At 56.7% G+C, this 19,778-nt stretch overlaps 1 protein-coding gene across 1 annotated transcript in view; it reads left to right on the plus strand.

Moving 5' to 3' along the window:
• MACROD1 (mono-ADP ribosylhydrolase 1) overlaps positions 1–19,778 on the plus strand; it is a 175,459-nt gene that overhangs the window by 14,942 nt on the left and 140,739 nt on the right. The window contains exon 3 of the mRNA XM_023186595.2: positions 1,179–1,295. Within this exon, the coding sequence (XP_023042363.1) occupies positions 1,179–1,295 (117 nt within the window). The remainder of the gene's footprint in view (positions 1–1,178; positions 1,296–19,778) is intronic.

A 19,778-nucleotide genomic window follows, 5' to 3' on the forward strand; every position in this document is an offset into this window, starting at 1 on the left:
TTTTGAGACGGAGTCTTGCTCTGTCGCCCAGGCTGGAGTGCAGTGGCCGGATCTCAGCTCACTGCAACCTCCGCCTCCCGGGTTCACGCCATTCTCCCGCCTCAGCCTCCTGAGTAGCTGGGACCACAGGCGCCCGCCACCTCGCCCGGCTAATTTTTTGTATTTTTAGTAGAGACGGGGTTTCGCCGTGTTAGCCAGGATGGTCTCGATCTCCTGACCTTGTGATCCGCCCGTCTCGGCCTCCCAAAGTGCTGGGATTACAGGCTTGAGCCACCGCGCCCGGCCTCCGGCTAATTTTTTTTTTGTATTTTTAGTAGAGACGAGGTTTCACCGTGGTCTCGATCTCCTGACCTTGTGATCTGCCCGCCTCTGCCTCCCAAAGTGCTGGGATTACAGGCGTAGTTTAGTTTTTGAGATGGAGTCTTACTCTGTCACTGAGACAAGTGCAGTGGCGTGATCTCGGCCTTCTGCAACCTCCGCTTCCTGGGTTCAAGCAATTCTCCTGCCTCAGCCTCCTGAGTAGCTGCGATTATAGACATGCACCACCATGCCCGGATAATTTTTGTGTTTTCAGTAGAGATGGGGTTTCACCATGTTGGCCAGGCTGGCCTCGAACTCCTCACCTCAAGTGATCTGCCCTCCACGGCCTACCAAAGTGCTGGGATTATAGGCATGAGCCACTGTGCCTGGCCACTTCATTCAATTACTAACACAACAAGTGCAATTTTTATCCCCATTATATGGTAGGGAACAGAGCCCTAGGTTAGGTGAGCCACTTGCCTGAGATTACTTGCTTGTGGGGAGCTGGGGTTTGAAGTGCGATTTGGTTGCTTACGGTAGGGTGTGTTGGTGAGACAGCAGGCCTGGTGACGCATAAACCTGGGCAAGTCCCTGACCCACCTAATCCTCAGTTTCTACCTCTGTGAAATGGGATGGATGATAGCACTGTACCTGCTGGTGGCCTTGCTGTCAAGATGCAAGGAGTCCCCGCATGATGCTGGCACACAGTAGGTCTCCTCAGCGTGGGTTCCTGGTACTGGGTCAGCAGTCATCATGCTGCAGGCTGCCTCTGGAGGTGGAGGGAGGTCGATAGGGAAGACCCTGGCCCCTGGGCCCTGGCTGGGTCCCTCTGCAGTGGGCAGCCTTGCTGTGACCTCCCCGGCCCCTACTTGTTCCAGGGGTGGCTGTGAAGGTGGAGGAGCCCAGGTATAAAAAGGACAAGCAGCTCAATGAGAAGATCTCCCTGTTCCGCGGCGACATCACCAAGCTGGAGGTGGATGCCATCGTCAACGCCGGTGAGTGGCTGGCCTGAACCAGAACCCTGGTGGCCGCCCCATTGCCTTTGTTCTACTCTGCTGTGCCAGGCCTGGGTGGACGCCACCTGGCTCCAGTGAGGCTCGGGTTGCTGGCAAGGACGGCCTGCTGGCGCCATGGCAGCCCAGCACGTCGGCCACTCGGACTCCTCTTCCCTTGAAACCCTGACCTGCTGTGTCGGGGGCGCCTTGCTCCACTGAGACCCATTAGTGGCCGGGGAAGGGGGAGAGCTGGGCTGGAACTGGGCTTCCCTGCCAGGAAGGCAGAGGCCACAGCGGGGAGGTCTGACCTTGGGGGGCCACAGAGGCCCCAACCACCACCTGCCTTCCTCTGCCTTTGGCCTGCCCTGCCCTCCCTTCAGACCTGGGCAGGTGAAGGAGCTTGTCGAGGGATAGTGGGGGCAGAGAGGTCCCCTGCGGTGCCCTGGCAGCTTTCCAGCACCTGGAAACGGAGCTGCTCAGCTTCCTGCGCTCGCCTCTTGCTGGCTTGGCAGTTTGTTGTGATGAGTATGGGAGCCGGCTGCTTCTTTGTGGGAGGGAGGAAGGGGGTGCTTCTCCACGCAGGCAGTGGTTGTCTGGCAAGGTCAGAGGTGCCAGGAAAGGACTTTGGCATGGGGTGTCAAGGGCCGGTTAAGTCCAGCAGGTGGCTTGTGGAACAGGTCGAGTGGCGGCTGAATCCCGGCCCTCACCCGCCTGCTCACTCGCTCCTTTGCTTACCCGGCATCTGCACCAAGCATCGGAGGAAGGGGGGGCCTTTTTCAGACCCTGAATTTGGGGGGCAGATCCTCTCATCTTGGACTCCAGTTCATGGGAAAACCCTGCCGTGCCAGCCCCTCCCCAGCCTGTGCAGGCCCAGGGCACCCCCAGGAGCTTCTCGACTCTTCTTCGTCTCCACTTTGGGCTTGTAGTGGTCGTGCTTGGCCCCAGCGCTGTCCCCCAGTGACTCTGGGGCTTGGTGGCGCCGATGCTGTGAGCATTTCCGTTGATCTCTCTGAGTTACGGGCTCTAGGATCCGGAGAGGGAAGGTCACTCGGCTGCCCCGGGCCTGGTCCATGGGGTCTGAGTTGTGTTTCCTGAAGCAACCTTGCTCTGTGCGTCTTCCCACCGTTGACTGCAAAGCTGGATAGTCATATGGGGGTGCCTTGCCCACACATTACCTGTCTAGGCACACAGGTGACAAGTTACACGTAGGCAGGAGTTTCTGCTCAGAGTGGCTGGCTGAGGGGAGCAGGGGGAGCTAGAGTCACCTTGGGCTTCTGCAGGTGGTTCTGGTGTGTTTCTCTAGGGCCACTAGGAAGAGGACTGCTAGTCCATCTGGGGACACACGGCTAAGACAAAGCCACATCTGGGTTGGCAGATGTTACAGCGGCCTAGGGGGAAGGGTGTTCTTGCTGCTTGTGCCCAGGAGGGCCTGGCCTGGAGCAGATGGGCAGAGCCTTGGGGCTGTGGCTGAGAGGGCAGTCAGGCAGGACAGTGGGTACTCCAGCCCTGCCAGTCACTGGCAAGCGTGTGAGAGGTACCCCAGCGGTATCTTCTTGCTGAGTGGCAAAGTGGCCAGAGGGAAAATGAGGTATCTTGTGAACTCTGTCCCCCTTGGTTGGTGATTGGCTGCAACATGGGCCAGGAGAAAGCGTTCAGGGAACAAGGTGGGGTGTTGGTGGGTGCAGATGGAACAGGGGACACTCTGGAGGCTGCACCCGGGCTGTGGGCGTGATTAACGCCGCTTCCTAAGTGCTCTTGGGAGTCGCCAGGCTTTGGATGCAGCAGCTCCATCAGAAGTGCTTTAGTGCCAGCTCCCTTTGCACCAGGGCCAGGGCTGGGGCAGTGCTGGCTGAGTTTCTCTGGGGACTCCCCTTCTCCGTGTCCTTGCCTAGGCCTCTGTTTCCTCCTCTGCACAATGAGGATGGCAAAGAAAGCACCCATCAGGTTGCTGGGGGCACTTGGAGCTGATGCACATGACGTGCAAGTGGTGGTCACTCGTCACCAGGCGGGAGTCGGGGCTCAGCACCTCGCATTGGTGCTGAAACTGGTGTCATCAGCGCCATTCTGGGCATCACCCCTGTCCTGGGGGTGCTGAGGGACATGGTACCTCCTGCGGATGATCAGCTTTCGCCTCCCCCTGCTTGCCTCAGTTTACCCACACTCCTCTTGGTGTGTTTTCCTGGGATCTTTTTGTTCTAGAATCTCACAGCCAGGAGGACCCAGTACCCACCTGGAATCCCAGGGAATGGTGGAGGCAGGGTCTAGACACAGGCTTCCCACACAGAGCCCGAGTCTCCTTCGGCCGTCCAGGGCTTTGTGGAACCGCAGCGTTCAAAGTGGCTTTGGCACTGGTCAGGCCTCCAGGGTCCTGGGTGGCCTTGGCTCCCACCCCAGCCCCTTCGCCCACCAGGGGGCAGCAGAGATCGCAGTTCCCAGGAGCCCATAAATCAGCCTGTTTATTAGTGGAATAAAAGTCGTCCACAACGGCAGGGCTTTTCGGGGCTGCATAAATCTGCGTCTGTGCCTCGTGAAACCCATATGTGCTTAATTCATATGTAAAGTTTCAAGCAGGAAGAGAATACGTGTCCATTAAATTCTATTTGACTTGATTATAATCATTAGCCGTGAATAATTGCTTCTCAGTGCCTACCGCGGAGCCACCACAATAAGCAAGAGGAGAGAGCAATTATCTTGGGGTGGGGATTTTTAAATTTATATTTTTGAAGCCAGGAGCAGTGCTGGCCCCGCAGGCGTCAGTGGCCCATGGAGAACGCCGCGGGTCACACTGGGCTGGGAGCTTGAGGTCTGGCCGCCCGCCGGAGCTTCTGGATTTTGTTGTGGGGGGCGGTTCTCTTTGTTCCTGCTGCCATATGGGAGGGGCTGTCGCTGCCTGGGCTTGGGTCCAGCTGCAGGGATGTGGAGGGGAAGGGTGCAGTGGGAGCTAGGAGAGGCCTGTGAGGGAAGAGGGGCGGGGGGAGCTCCCAACCCCCCACCTTCTTCCATCCTGAGAAGCTGTGGGCTTGAAGGGGTCTCCAGCCAGGCTGTGGGCATCTCTCCTGCCACTCAGCAGGGTCCTGGGGATCCTTGGAGAGGGCAGTTGCCAGGTGTCCCCCTGCCTGCCCCCCTCACTTCTTCCCCTCCCTGAAGAGGCATCTGCCTGTGACCTCCCTCAGGCGTTTAAGAAACAACCCTGGGCGGGGGAGCAGTAGCTCACTTCCTGTAATGCCAGCACGGTGGGAGGCCGAGACAAGAGGATCACTTGAGCTCAGGAGTTTGAGACCAGCCTGACCAACATAGTGAGACCCTGTCTCTACAAAAAAAAAAATTTAAAAATTAGGCATGGTGGTGTGTGCCTATAGTCCCAGCTACTCAGGAGGTTGAGGCAGGAGGATTGCTTGAAACTGGGAGGTTGAGGCCGCTGAGCCACGGTTGTGCCACTGCACTCCAGCCTGGGTGACAGAGTGAGACCCTATCTCAAACAAACAAACAAACAAACAAAATATATATATAATAGAAAACAGAACATCAGATTCTGGGCCAGGTGCGGTGGCTCACGCCTGTAATCCTGGAACTTTGGGAGGCTGAGGCAGGCTTGAGGTCAGGAGTTTCGAGACTAACCTGGCCAACATGGCAAAATCCCATCTCTACTAAAAACGCAAAATTAGCCAGGCGTGGTGGCACGCACCTGAAATTCCAGCTACTTGGGAGGATGAGGTAGGAGAATCACTTGAACCCAGGAGGCTGAGGCAGGAGGATTGCTTGAACCTGGGAGGTCAAGGCTGCAGTAAGCCATGATTGTGCTACTGCCCTCCAGCCAGGGCAACAGAGTAAGACTCCATCTCAAAAAAAAAAAAAAAAAAAAGAAAAGAAAAGAAAATCAGACTCTGAGGCTGCATGCAGTGGCTCACTCCTGTAATCCCAGCACTTCAAGAAGCTGAGGCAGGAAAATTGCTTGAGCCCAGGAGTTTGACACCAACTTGAGCAACACAGTGGCAGCCTATCTCTACAAAAATAAAATTTTTTTTTAATTAGCCGGGTGTGGTGGTGCATGCCTATAGTCCCGGCTACTTGGGAGGCTGAGGTGGGAGGATCGCTTGAGCCTGGGAGGTTGAGGCTGCAGTGAGCTGTGATTGCGCCACTGCACTCCAGCCTGGGCAACAGAGGGAGACTCTGTCTCAAAAAACAAATAAAAATAAGAAAATCATATTCGGTTTCCCTACTGATCTCCTGGCATTTGAAATTCAGGACTGGTTTCCACTCTTACATTATTGGGCTATGAGATGTGATTGGGATGTGTGTGATGGTGTGTGTGTGAGGTCAGGAGTTCAGCCTTGTGTTTGTGATGTGTGTGGTGTGTGTGTGTGTGATGTAGCATGTTTGTGTCTGTGCTTGTGTGATGCGTGGGGTGTGTGTGATAGTGTGTGTGTGTGAGGTCAGGAGTTTGGCTTATGTGTGGGGGAGTGTGCATATGCATTTGTGTGATGTGTGTGATGCATGTGTGTGATACATGTGTGTGTCTGTGCATGTGTGATGCGTGGGGTGTGGGTGATGGAGTGTGCGTGTGGTATGATGTATGTTTGTATGGGATGTGGTGAGAGTGAGGTAGGAGGTTGGGCAGAAGCATAGACATGGGATGCCTGGCTGGTGGGTGGCAGGGCTTGAAGTTACAGGGACAGGACAAACCCCCACGCCCTCAGGCACAGTGCAGGCCTCCCTGGGCCCTGTCCCAGTGGGCTGCCAGCTGAGGCCGCTTGCTGGGGCAGCACCCGGGAGAGTCTCAGGCTGCTGCCATCTGTACTGGCCATGGCTCCTGCCCACAGGAGCATGGCACATCTGTCTTAATGAAATTGGGCTGCCGCGTGCAGGAGATAAGCCAGGGAGCCCCCTCAGGCCCCCTCTTCTGGAGGAGGAGGTTCTCAGAGCCGGTGCCTGCCTCTCCAGCCCTGCCTATGACCTGTGTTTGGAGATAGCTCCAGTCTCAGAGTCTCCACTAGGGGGTGCTGTGGCTTCCAGGGTGTTTATGTCTCCTTTTTACCACAGGGGTGCAGTGACCTTGACTAGGCCACCTCCCTGCCCTTGAGTTTCCTGGTGCACCAGGCCTGTGTATGTGGATTTTTTGTTCTTGACAGCAGAGTCCTGGGCAGGACATGTCCAGGCACAAAGAAAGATCCCCATTTTTGGCCAGGCATGGTGGCTCATGCCTGTAATCCCAGCACTCTGGGAGGCAGAGGCTGGCAGATCACTTGAGGTCAGGAGTTTGAGACCAGCCTGGCCAACATGGTGAAACCCGGTCTCTACTAAAAATACAAAAATGAGCCGGACACAATGGCACGCACCTGTAGTCCCAGCTGCTCAGGAGGCTGAGGCAGAAGAATCACTTGAACTCGGGAGGCAGAGGTTGCAGTGAGCTGAGATTGCTCCATTGCACTCCATCCTGGTTGCTGGGTGACAGAGCGAGATTCCACCTCAAAAAAAGAGAAAGATCCCCATTCTTGGCCAGCCCAGGGGTCTGGCTGCCTGGCTTTGGTCTTCAGGTCATAAGAGGACAGGGCAGAGATGGATGAAAGGCTTTGTGCAAAGATGGAAGGGATCTTTTGCTTCAACGCCAGCCCGGAGCGGTGAGCAGGCCATGCGCACTGTGGCCAGGAGCAGGTCGGGATCCCAGCGCCCCTGTTGGCCTCGCCGTGGCCTCTGCTTCCTCATCTGAGAAACGGCATCAGCATCAGTGCCACCGCAGGGCAGGGGTGAGGAGGACAGGAGTTCAGGCCTGTCCAGCCCTGGGCCCGGGACGTGGCATGTGGAGAGTCCCCAGGAAATGACTACTGGGAAGTCGGGAGTGAGAGCAACTAAGCAGAATATAATGTGACAAAGCGCTAGGAGCAAGGTCTGAACAAAGTGCCACGCAACGCCGCAGGGACCAATTAATTCTGCAAGGAGGTGGCGGGAGGCGAGGCGGGTCGGCGAGCCTTTGAGGGGCCTGGGCGTGCGGCAGGGACGGGTGGGAAGCCATGTTTCACAGCGACAAGCTGACCTCGTGGGGAGATTTTTAAGCTGCTTATTTATTTAAAATAAGTCATGAAGTGGCGCTCTGTCTCCTTCAGTCTTGGGGCTTTGATCTGTGAGAGTCTGCTGGCCGCTTATCACCGCCCTCCTCCCAAGCACAGGCAGCCCCTGCCTCATCCTCTCCTGCTGCCTGGAGAGCCCAGCAGAGCCTGGCCTTGTGAGAAGGAGCAGGCCAGGACCTGAGTGGCCACCTGAGCAGCCACCCGCCCCTGCGCCTGGCCGTCCCCGGGCGCCGCTCGGAGTCAGTGATTTAGAGACCGCCTTGATGGACTACCAAGCAGGGGGCCCGGAGGGATGCGGACTGCCTTGTGGGAAGTGATCTGATGCTAAACTGTCGCCGTAAATCGCTTTATCTGTCAGTTCAGATTTAAATGTGTTTGCTGAGGCTTGCTGGCCACCACGACAGCAGAAACCTCTCCGCAGTGGGCAGGGGAGGTGGCTGGGCCAGCAATGAGCCCAGGGCCGGCTGCACAGCAGACTTTGCAGCTGGAACCTGTTAGCTACACGGGCCTGGCCCTGGGCTCCCTCCTCCTCAGGGGAAGCCAAGTGCAGGTGGGGCCGGGCCACTTTCCAGTGCTCTGGCCACTCTGGATATGTGCAGTGCTCTCAGAGGCCCAAGAGGCAGGCAGAACTGTTACCCCATTTTCGGGGATCAAATAACACGTCCCACCTCGGCAGGTGACTGAGCCAGAATTAGAACTCAGACACTTTCATCCATGCAACAAACAGATGATACGGCTGCTGTGCACCACACCGTGGGCTGGGCCTGGGCTGCAAAGGACACAGTCTCTAATTCCAGATAAGGGGTGACACGTGTGAATGGAAAAGGAAGTGCAGCGCATGAGAGATAGGAGTCTGGCCTGCAGGGGAGGGAAGCAGTGGGGAAGACTGCCTGGAGGAGAGGGTGCTTGGGTTGGATGGGGTGCTAAGTCAGAAGTTGGGGCAAGAGCATTCTTCAGGGAGAAAGCACAGACAGGGTGGGGCCAGGTGGATAGAACACTGTGGGGAGGCTCTGAGGGGTCTGGAGTGAGCCACAGCCCGGGCCTGAGTTGGGGGTGCTGGGTCAGATCACTTGGGCTGCTGAGTGGAAAAATGTAGGCAGGGAGCATAAGATAATGAGGACAGGGAGGCCCAGAGCGTGGGGTGGGAGGTGTCTCCCTCTAGGTCTAGGCTGCATTCATATCCTATGCAGTTAACCTCTCTCGCACTATTTCAGTCTCATTGTGCTAATGGTGAAATAGAGGCTCAGAGGCGTGAGGCAGCTTGTTTAAAGTCACACAGCTAAATGGTAGTAGAGCTGGGATGGGAGGTTTACCAAGCTCCAGAGCCCCCAGGAAATTGTGTGTGTGTGTGTGTGTGTGTGAGAGAGTGTGTGTCTGTGTGTGTGTGTGTGTGTGTGTGTCGGGGTTGGGGGAAGGGAATACCTCCTGTCCGTTCTCTTTTTCCTGGTTGATGAATTTGAGTTCTGAGAGTGGGTGTGTCCTGTGTGTCCTCACGGCCAGGAAACTGAGAAGTGGGGCAGAAGTTTGCCATGGGCAGGGGGAGGGGTTGTTGTAAAAAAGATGGAACTAACATCTGAATCTGGGCTCCTGGGTCCCCTGAGGCCTCCTGGTGGGCTCTAGCTCCCTCAGCCTGCCTGGCCTCCTGTGTCCCAAGCCCCCTCAAGTCTCCGGCATGCCCCACAGAACCCCGGCTCTGGACTGAGGGTGGCCTGTCACCTGCCGCTTGGTATTGAGTGTTCCCGTTGCTCGGCACGCTGCACACGTTGCCTCATGTCTGAGTCAGGCGCTGACATTTCCCCCATTATACAGATGAGGACACTGAGGCACCCGTGGGTCATGGCGCTGGGTAAAAGGCAGGGCTGGGAATCAGATTTGGGGTTTAAGAGAGAGGCCGTCAGGTCCTTCTTTCTTTCCTTCCTTCCTTTCCTTTCCTTCCTTCCTTTCCCCCCTTTCCTCCCTTTCCTCTCTCCCACCCTCCCTTCCTTCCTTTTTTTTCTGACAGGGTCACACTGTTCCCCAAGCTGGAGTATAATGGTGCAATCATGGCTCACTGCAGCCTCGACCTCCTGAGCTCAAGTGTTCCTCCCATCTCAGCCTCCTGAGTAGCAGGGACCACAGGCATGCCACCACTCCCAGCTAATTTTTTTATTTTTTGTAGAGACGAGGTCTCGCCATGTTGCCCAGGCTGATTTTAAACTCCCAGGCTTAAGCAATCCACTTGCCTCAGCCTCCCAAAGTGCTGGGACTACAGCTGTGAGCCGCCATGCGCGGCCCAGGTTTGCTTTTTCGCTAGCTCCCTCTGGGTCTTCTGGAAGTGAGGGGCAGAGTTGCTCGGGGGGCCAGTCAGGACGCCTGGGGTCCAAGAGGCCCCCTCCCCACATTAGAAAGCCCGGAACACCTAGACATGGCCAGGAGCTAATTTCCACTACTGTAGGAAGAGGGCGGCTCATCCCCACAAGGTTGAGCAGTGGTTGCATAAATTCATAAATGATGGATCACTCCTGAATTATTGAGATGCCCTCATGGGCTCGCAGGGCCTGGTCCAGTGAGTGGAGCACTGGCCAGGGGGCGGCACTCGGAAAGGACCTTCCAGGGTCCTTCCACCCCAAGGTCTTCCGCCGAGTCCCCTGCTTCTTACCCGAGTTCTTCTGTCATTTCCACAGGGAGTGTGAGAGTAGACTGCGGACCCAGTAACTCTCTGTCCTGGGTTTCAGTAGATTTCTTTTGTGAATTTTTTTGTAGAGGTAGAGTTTCCCTGTGTTGCCCAGGCTGATCTCAAACTCCCGAGCTCAAGTCATCCTCTTGCTTCGGCCTCCCACCATGGGGGTTTACAGGTGTGAGCCACCATGCCTGACCTGATGCTTGTTGAATGGATAAGTGACTCCATGCCCTTGAGAGTTGGTCAGATGGTGGAAGGGGCTGCACGAACCATTGACACTATCCAAGTCCCCTCTTCCTGCCTAGCCCAGCCCCCTACCCCACCCCTCTGGGCCTGAAGTGGCTGATTCATTTTACAGATTAGTACTGTGGTGGGCATTTCTGGGTCCTCATGAGGTTCCTGGCTCCTTTCGAGGTGCTGGAGGTACAAGGCCCAGTGTAACCCAGTGCCTGCCCTCTTGGCATTTGGAGTCCTGTAGAGGAGGACAGGGGAGGATCTGAAGCCCAGAGGGGGACAGTGACCTGCTCAGGGTCACACAGCAGGAAGGTGGCAAAGCAGAACTGCAAACCCAGGGGCCTTTTCTACCCCTCATGGCAGACGTGTAGTTAGAAAACCGCAGCTTGGAGTCTGCCGTCCACCCATGGGGTGGCCACCCTGCCTCCCACCCTGTGCCCAGTGTCCCGAGCACGTCCTCTGTGGCTCCTTCCCGTCCTTGAGGCCTCAGCGCCCGCACCTGTGCCCCTGCCTGTGTCCCCGGTGAGCTGTCCACCCGAGCGCTGAGCCGAGGAGGCTGGAGCTTGTGGGAATGTGTGTGTTTTGAAATTAATGGGGACCATTAAGTTGGCCAAGCATGAAAAGGGCTGGATCTGCAGCCCTTGGCTCGCTCTCCTGGAATGATCCGCCAGTTCCTTGGCAAGGCGCAGCTGAGCTGGTTTCAGGGCTCCCCAGGAGGCCGCGGCTTGCCTGCCCGTTTAACGGGTGGGTACTCTGTGTGCCTAGGACATCAAGGGGTCTGGCTGCAGCAGCACGCGATGGCCACAGTGCCCCTGCTCTCAGACTCTGTGCAGATGGCAGTGTCTGTGGGTGCGTTGACTTGAATCTTTTCCCTAGACCTCTAGAGTGGGCTCAGACACGCTCCAGACCCTGACCCTGGGGCTCCCCGGGTGAGTCCTGGCCCAGCCAGGTGAGCTTGGCATGGCCTCCAGGACATAGCAGGATTACCAGTCAAGGACCCAGGCCCTGTCTCCTCACCTCCCCCACCACAAAGAGCTCCATCTAGTGTGGATTCTCCATGTGGACATTTTCTTCTTTTTTTTTTTTTTTTTTTGAGATGGAGTCTCGCTCTGTCGCCCAGGCTGGAGTACAGTGGCCGGATCTCAGCTCACTGCAAGTTCCGCCTCCCAGGTTTATGCCTTTCTCCTGCCTCAGCCTCCCCAGTAGCTGGGACTACAGACGCCCGCCACCTCGCCCGGCTAGTTTGTTTTTTTTTTTTTGTATTTTTTAGTAGGACGGAGTTTCACCTTGTTAGCCAGGATGGTCTCGATCTCCTGACCTCGTGATCCGCCTGTCTCGGCCTCCCAAAGTGCTGGGATTACAGGCTTGAGCCACCGCGCCCAGCCTCATGTGGACATTTTCTTAAAGATAGAGTCTTCTCTGCCACCCGGGCTGGAGTGCATTGGTGTGACCACAACTCACTGCAGCCTTGACCTCCTGGGCTCAAGCAATCCTCCTGCCTTGGCCTTCCGAGTAGCTGGGACCACAGGCTCATGCAACCACGCCCAGCTAATTTTTGCATTTTTGGTAGAGGCGGATTTATATCATATTGCCCAGGCTGGTCTCAAACTCCTGGGCTCAAGCGATCCTCTTGCCTAGACCTCCCAAAGTGCTAGGATTACAGGCGTGAGCCACTGTGCCTGGCCATATGGGACATCTTGTAACTGGAAGTTAGAGTCCTGGGTACAAGTCCTGGCTTCACCGTGTACCAGCTGTGTGACCTTGGGCAAATCACTTAATCTCTCTGAGCCTGTTTTCTTGTCTGTAAAACAGGGATAAGAGTGCATGGAGACCCAGCCTCAGCACTGTGGGTCTGAGAGGAGACCACTTGTATAAGATGCTCAGTACAGTGCCTGGCACAGAGCGAGCACCCAAGAGATGCCACCCTTTGTTCTTGTTGCTGTAGCTGCTGCTCTGGGAGGGCTGCTGAGACCCGCTGAATCGGGCATCCCGTTAGCCAGCACTTGCCCTGCACCCAGCGCTTGGTGGGGCTGGGAACAGGGGAATGGTCCCTCTATCCTGAATGGGCTGAAGAAACTTCCTTCCCATATTCGTGGTAGGGAATCGAGTCACCTGCTGGACCTGACATGGCCAAGGGAATGGCCCTCTCCTGACCGCCAGAGTCTCTTGGATGGGTTTCCTGACCATGAGGGTGCAGGACAGGCGGGCTGGGCCCCTCTCTCCCCACTGCTAGCAGGGCGGTCTGTGCCTGCTCTGCCTTCCATTGGGAAGGCTGTGTGTTCACATGGAAACGGCCTGTGCAGCGGGGCCCCCGTGAGGCGGGCTAGGACAGGGGATGTCCCCAGGGAAGCTGGGTGACTGAATGGCCCTATCAGGGCCTGGATGCCATCTGCTGAGGCCTAAACTGCCAGAGAAGGCCCCTGAAGGCCTCCCCTGCAGCCGCCACCCTCCTCAGGTCTTCATGTGTTTCAGATGCTCGCCTTTTGAACTCCACTGCAGTGGTGCCATTATGGCCCCCAGCTTTCTGCCACTGGGGTCGGTGGTGAGGTCCAGGCTGGGGTGGAGGGCACTGGCATGCTTGGTTGGCAGCTTCGGAGGTCCCAGAGGCCAGGGCAGTGGCTGTTTACCAGACAGACCCGGCTAAGATCTGGTTCCTCCACTATGTCGGGCAAGCTCCTGCCTCTTTAGGCCTTGGGGTTTCCCCATCTGTCCCTTATGGGGGCATTAATAGGAAAAAAATTCATTACTGCCTGGAAGGCCCAGCACACTGGAGGGGCTCATAAATGGTAGTGATTGTTATTAGCAGTGAGGGATCTCACTTCGCCACCCACAGGACCCCAAGCCCCTCGAGGGCAGGGGCAGCTCCATGGACTCTGGGTCTCCATCCCTGGACAGGGCTCTTCTGCAGTGGGGGCAGCCCAAGCATGCCTGCCCCTGGAAGGACATACAGGAATTCACGATGGCTCACGGCTAAGGAGCCTTACGGGGAAGCAGGCTGCCCTGGTAGGCACGGCTCTGCGGGGATCTCCTGCTCTGTGCACTCCTGGCAAAGGCAGGGACGCAGCTGTTTATATCTGCGCCAGGTGTCAGGAGATGGAAGCCAGGGAGGACAGGAGGACGCGGGAGCATGGAGAGCATGTGGGCTGCAGACCCGGGGGAGGATGGGCACCAGGATGGAGCTTGTCCTAACTGGTGCGGGAGGCAGTGAGCAGAGGCGGGGCTGAGAGGTCGCTGGCGGCTTCCTCCTCTAAGGCATGGCTGGCATTCCCTTCAGTTCATTAAAACCCATCAGTGGGCCTGGCATGGTGGGTCACGCCTGTAATCCCAGCACTTTGGAAGGCCAAGGTGAGTGGATCACCTGAGGTCAGGAGTTCAAGACCAGCCCGACCAACATAGTGAAATCTCATCTCTACAAAAATACAATAATTAGCCAGGCATGATGGTGGGTGCCTGTAATCCCAGCTACTCGGGAGGCTGAGGCAGGAGAATTGCTTAAACCTGGGAGGCAGAGGTTGTAGTGAGCTGAGATGGCACCACCACACTCCAGCCTGGGCGACAGAGCAACACTCTGTCTTAAAAAAAAAAAAAATCCCCATCAGTGGCACCCACCTCCCAGCGGCAACAAGTGACCCTTGAACGCCCATTCCCCACTCTCCTCTCTGTTGCTGCCTCCTCCCCCTCTTTGGACATTGTAATTGCAGTAAAAACCGGAGGCGAGCAGCGTTGCAGGTGGGGAGAGAGGCCCGGCTGTCAGCCATTCCTCTGCCAGCAGGACCCGTGGCTGTCTTATTATTGCCGCCTGGCTGTATTTCAGGTACGGATTAAACATCATCAAACGCCACGTCCCTTTTGAAAAGCAAGAGCTACCTTGCTGAGGATGTTGAGGAGAAACAGGAACATTAAAATCTACGAAGCAAATGGCCCAGAATTGACATTTGTGACGAGAGCTCTGCAGCTTCAATTGTCAAAGGAGCTAAATCCCCTCTGGCACCTGGCGGGGAGCTTTCCCCGTGAGGGTCACAGGAAGGTGGGGTACGTTTGCCCGAGAGGAGACCAGGCAGCGCCAGGGAGGGGATTCTGTGGGTCAGCTCACTGCCTCTCAGGGCCTCCCTGGCCTTGGCCTCCACCGAGCCTCCTCTTCTTCCTAATGAGGAGGCAGGAGCCTTCCGGTGCACATGGGACAGGGCTGGGATCAAGTCCTGCTGTGGCCACTTGCTAGCTCTTGTGACCTTGGCCAGGATACACCTCTCCCCTGAATCTCAGTTTCCTCATCCGTAAACCCAGGAGAGCGATGTCCCCTCTGAAGGTGGAGGATGGTGCATGCAAACACTTGACAAGTCATTGGAATTCAGTAAATGGTGACTACTGTCACCCAGGAAATGGGCGTGTGAGCTGGCATTAATTTTTACAAAAAACATTTACTTATTTCCACTGAAAAATAGAAACAGTAAAATTGAGAACCATTAAAATGGGAACAAAAAGAACCAAGCCACAGCAGGGGATGCTGAGCTGGGTATCTCCTAAGAACTGTGCTCCTGGTCCCACCTGGAACTCTGTGGCCTGGATGCCCTCAGCACATGCTTTCCAGGCCACCAGCCTCTTGCCTGGTTCCTGGTCATGACCTGCTCTCTGCCCTGGCACCTGCCACTGGATGCTGGTATGTGGCCTTCCGAGGAACTACGGCTCAAATCTGTCCTTGCAGTTTACACTCTTGATGGCTACTTGAGGGTATCTTGGCTCCTGGTATCCTTTCCTGACCCGGCCCAGATGACAGGCTGGGTAATCAAAACTAGGCTGAGTAAATCTGTTGCAACTGAATATGAAATGCAGCTTTGAGCTTCCCAGCAGCCACTGCAAAATTTGTAACAAGATTTTAGGATCCTTAACTCCAAGCTTAGAAGTCAATTTAAATTTCGGCTGAATGCCTCCTTTTCTTTCTCCTCTTGGCCTTTTTTCTTCATTTTTCCTCTCTAGTATCCTCACCAACTGTTCTTTATCTCCCCAAGGATGGTTTATCCCTTGCACCAGAGCCCGTCCCAAAGTGCTCGCCCCTCACATAGCTGTGCCTCAGCTCGGGAGACCCCCCCCCCCCGCCACTGCCCTCCTATTTGCCGCTATTGACTCCCCTGTGTCGTGCTCACAGCGGCTGGCCTCTGGGCCTCTTGTCTTGCCCAGGCCCACTGGGTCTGCTGTTGCTGTTTCTCTTCAGATGAGCCTGTGACTAACAAGGGTTGCCCCCGGGGGGCTGGCAAAATCTTTCCCTCCTTAATATCGGAGTTTAAAAATGTGTCACCATCGATTTGAAGAAAAGCCTTGTTCCTGCTGAGAAAAGCGGCCTGGAGATTCGTCTCGCCTTAGGAATCACACAGGCAGCTGCATAAATTCAGCACCACAGAGAGCTCTCCATGCAAATGCCGAGATGCCCACTCTAGCCCCGCACCAGCCCTCCCCACTGCTCCCGGGGGCTGGCACCCCCATTTCCTCATGCCCCTGTCCCTGCAGGGGAGGGGCTCCCTGGTTGGAAGATTCCCATCTCCCGATTCTCTCCACCTCTTTTCAGAGGCTGAGCCCATGGCTAATTCCATGTCACGATGTGTTCTAATCCTGGAGGAGAAGGAAGATGAGTGACTTCCAGGCCTGGGGCTCCTGGAAGCCATCCGGGTCCCTTACACGGCGGGTGGGGGGTCTCCCTGACCCTCCTTGGTGGGTCTACCCTGAAGGCAGGAATGTTACCCCTGCAGGCCTTGTCTCCTGGCCTTGTTGCATCCTTGCCTGGAAAGGACTGTTGGGGTCCTTTGGTGCATCCCCCTGCCTCCAGGCAGGCCCCTCCCCTCTAGACGTTGCCCTCATACTGGACCCAGCTTTGCAGCTGCCAACGCGTCCCACTCTCATCCAGCAACTCTCCCAGCCCAGAATAACCATCACAGCCGTGGCCTGGGAGGCGGCTGCGGGTCCCACTCCTCAGGTTGGGAAGCTGTGCCATAGAGACCATAAGTGACTTGTCTGGGATCCCGGAAACTTGAATGAATGAGGAGGTGTGGGCACACGGTGACCACTCTGGGTGTGGTTCTGGTTAGTGAACTTGGTGACAGCCCAGGATGGGGGTGTCTGGAGAGCTTGAGGGAGGGCTGAGCTTTCTGGTCCCTGATGGATCCCCTCCCACTCTGCCATCGACGTCACGGTGGCCACCTCTGTGGCAGTGTCCTTTGCGTTCCCCAGAGGGCTCACCTGAGCGTGGTGGGGAGCAGGACGGTGGGTTTGACTACCTAGGACATCCACCCGGCTGCCCGCAGCATGGGCCGTCCCCTGCGCTGGCTGCAGCAGGGGTGACTTGGACCAGATGGGAAGCTGCTCCAGGGGTCCTTGCAGGGAGCTTAGTGGGGGAACGGGAGAGAGGGCAGGCACGGGGCGCCAATGAGGCTTCCCTGGTTCTTGGGGAACCACACAGCCATGGGCAGGAGCATCAGGGAAGAGGGTAAGCAGGCAGTTTGCAGTCTCTCTGGCTGCCGTGGGCCCTCGGAACATGTGCTGGGTGGCCATTTACCACCTGGTGCAGGAAAGGCTGCAGGCTGGTCCTGCGCTGCTCCCCTCCAGCTGCAGACAGGGCCCCTAGAGGACTCCTGGCAGCCGTTACTCTGGGGAAGGAGGGGCTTTATTTCTCCTCCTCCCTAAATGTTATTGCCTTTATAGGCTTTGGAAATCAGTTTTACGGCCTGTGTGTTTGTCCGCTGAAATGTGGGATGCTCTGGAGGGAAAATAAAATGCAGGGATGGTTCTGGCCCTGAAAGGTCAGGTGGCCGAGGGCAAGCGGCAAGGGCTCAGGTGTCTCCCATAGGCCAGGGTTGCTCTTTTGGGACCGTCATAGCTGGAAAGGGGGCAGGGAAGGTGTGTGCCAGGACCGGGAGGGAGCTTGGAATTCTGGTGGGAGGGCTGACCTGAAGCTTCAGGACCTGTCCCGTTTGTCATATGGTCCCCGCCAGACTGACCTGAGATGGCGAGAGTCATTCTGTTCTCCACGATGCCCGGGTATGCCAGCTGGCTCCCCTCAGGTGCCACCTGGGGCACCTTGCCAGCCACTGGCAGTGTAGACTTCTCAGTGTAAGTGAAAAATAAGCCCTCTGGGTTTTGCCAGTCAGGATGCAGGCCTGGCAGGGGCTCTCACCTGCAGGAGATGCCTCATCTTTCAGCAGAGTTGGCTGATCGAGAGCCGGGCAGGGGCCAGAGATTCAGCGGGAGCACCCAGCAACCCACACAAATTTTCCTGCCTTCCCTGGGACCAAGGACCCTGGAGGGAGACTCTGAGGGCCCTGCCCTAGGAGAAGGCTGCTTGTCTACTCCTCTCTTAATATGCGAAGAGCTCCTACAAATCAATAAGAAAAATGGGCAAAAGATGTGGACAGGCAATTCCCGGTAGGAGAAAAACAAATGGGCAGTAAACAAGTGAAAAGATGCAGAACTTCGCTAGTAATCAAGAAAAAGCTAATTGAAATAAGAGACATCATTCTTCACCCACCGGAGAGGCGGGTGCTGGAAGTAGTGGTATGCACAGGTGTGGTGCAGCCAGGGGAGGCTGGCGCTTCCTCAGGTGCTGTCCCCCACCCCTACATCTCACACCAAACTGGCACTTAGTAGGTGCCTGGAAATACTTGCTTCATGCCAGATAAACAGGGCTCATCTCAGCTCACAGCAAGTCTCAGCGGGGCTGCTGCCGCCACTGCCTTTGTATCTTTTGCTTTCCCTCCTCCCTGGGGGTTCAGCTTCCAGTCTCACCCCTACCCCCTAGCTCCCTTGCCCTTGGGGTCCCCACGCTTCCTTGGCAGAGGCTGGGGTCTCTCTGGGCTTGGCCTCTCACTGGGGGAATGCTGCTTCCTGCTTCAGGGTTTTAACTCTCTGCAACCTCACGGGCGGTGCCAGGGGTGCACTGCAAAGCTCAGGGTGGGGTGGAGTGACTGTGATGGACATGGGGACCTCCAGAGCTGGGCGGCCCTGGCTGTTATCTTGGTTTCTTTGGAATCCCCTGGAATCCTCCACTGTGAGAAGTTCTAGTAGTGACCTCAGCCTTCTTGCCCTGATGGCCACCTCCATCATCCGGCCCCAGAACTTCTGCCTTTTCTCATTCATTCATTCCCTCTACTACCCTATCCATTCTAGCCGGGCTGGGTGACTTTGGGCCTTATAGCTGCATGTTCTGTCTCTGCTCCTGGCCTTTGCCTGGGCACTTACCTCTGCCAGGAGCACCCTCTCTTCCGTTTCCTTGGCTGACTCTGACCATCCTCCAGGTCCCAGCTGAGAAACCCTACCCTCCAGGAACTTCCCCAGACCTGGGTTTGCCATCGCTCCCATGTGCTCCATAACACATTCATTCATTCATTTCATTAATTCCTGCAGCAGGTGCTGGGGCTGCAAGGGGGAGCAAGGGAGATGTAGCCCGGGCAGCTGGGGTGCCCTAGGGTCCTGCAAGTCACCTGTCACGACCAGATCCCAGGGGAAAACCTGTCTGAGAGTCAGGGACGGGGCAGGAGCCCTGGGGCAGCCCACTCTGGGAGTGGCTCAGCTTGCTGCACTGGGAAGGGAGGCTGGGGTGGGCGGTAGGGCCATGCCCATGGGGTCCAGGTCCAGATGTCTTTCTGTGCCTGCTCCGCCTGCGTCCAGTGCTTCCGGAGCACAGCGGAGCTGCCTTTCAGGAGATCAAGGGAGAGAACGCGAGCCATACTTCATACGCCCGCAGCCCCGGGCCTCTGGCTCAGCCTCCTGTCCTCTCCATTTGCATGTGCCTCCCTGTGCAAGGCAGCTAGCGGGAGAGCTCCAGCGTGGGATCCCCAGCAGTCTCCTCTCTCAGCTCCCTCTGTCCCTGTCCCCCATCTTTTGAGGCATATCCTGGCCTATTCTGTTTCCCTGGCTTCCTGCTAGTCTTCTTTCCAGTTCCCCAAGCCGAGGTAGATGCAACCTTCCTTTCCGCATTCAAAGGGAACAAAGTGATTAAGACCCAGTCCCTGCTCATTGTGTAGCGGGCAGCAGGGGCATAGCGTGGGGGCTCTGTGCATCTGTGCAGGAATCCAAGGGGCTGGGGGCTGCTCAGGGACGGCTTCCTGCGGGAGGTCTTCCTGGGGAGGTCTAGCTCCCCCCAGGCACTCTGGCTGGGGCTTATGGGTGTGCATTTCCCTCCAGCTCACTGACCCTCAGCCTGGTCTCTTCATGAGGCCTCATGGGACCAGGACTCGGGGCATTGGGGGGAACCTGGACAGACCTGGTTCCAGAGTTAACTCCGTCACCATGGCCTTGGGCAAGCTGCTTAGATCTGGGCCTTGGTTTGCTCATTTTAAAATGGGAGTAAACCAGCCTGCCGCGCCTCCCTGCCGTGAAGATGAAGCTCGGTGACAGATGCCTGGCGCCTGGCACCACTGGCCCCCACTGCCTTGCTTCTCGCAGATGGGCGCCCCTTCAGGAAATCCCCCCTAATTATGAAGTTACAGATCTGGATAGTCACATGGGGAAGAGCCACATTCATTAGGAGACCCGGGCACA

Source organism: Piliocolobus tephrosceles, chromosome 13 (genome assembly GCF_002776525.5).
Source record: "Piliocolobus tephrosceles isolate RC106 chromosome 13, ASM277652v3, whole genome shotgun sequence".
Classification (NCBI taxonomy): Eukaryota; Metazoa; Chordata; class Mammalia; order Primates; family Cercopithecidae; genus Piliocolobus; species Piliocolobus tephrosceles.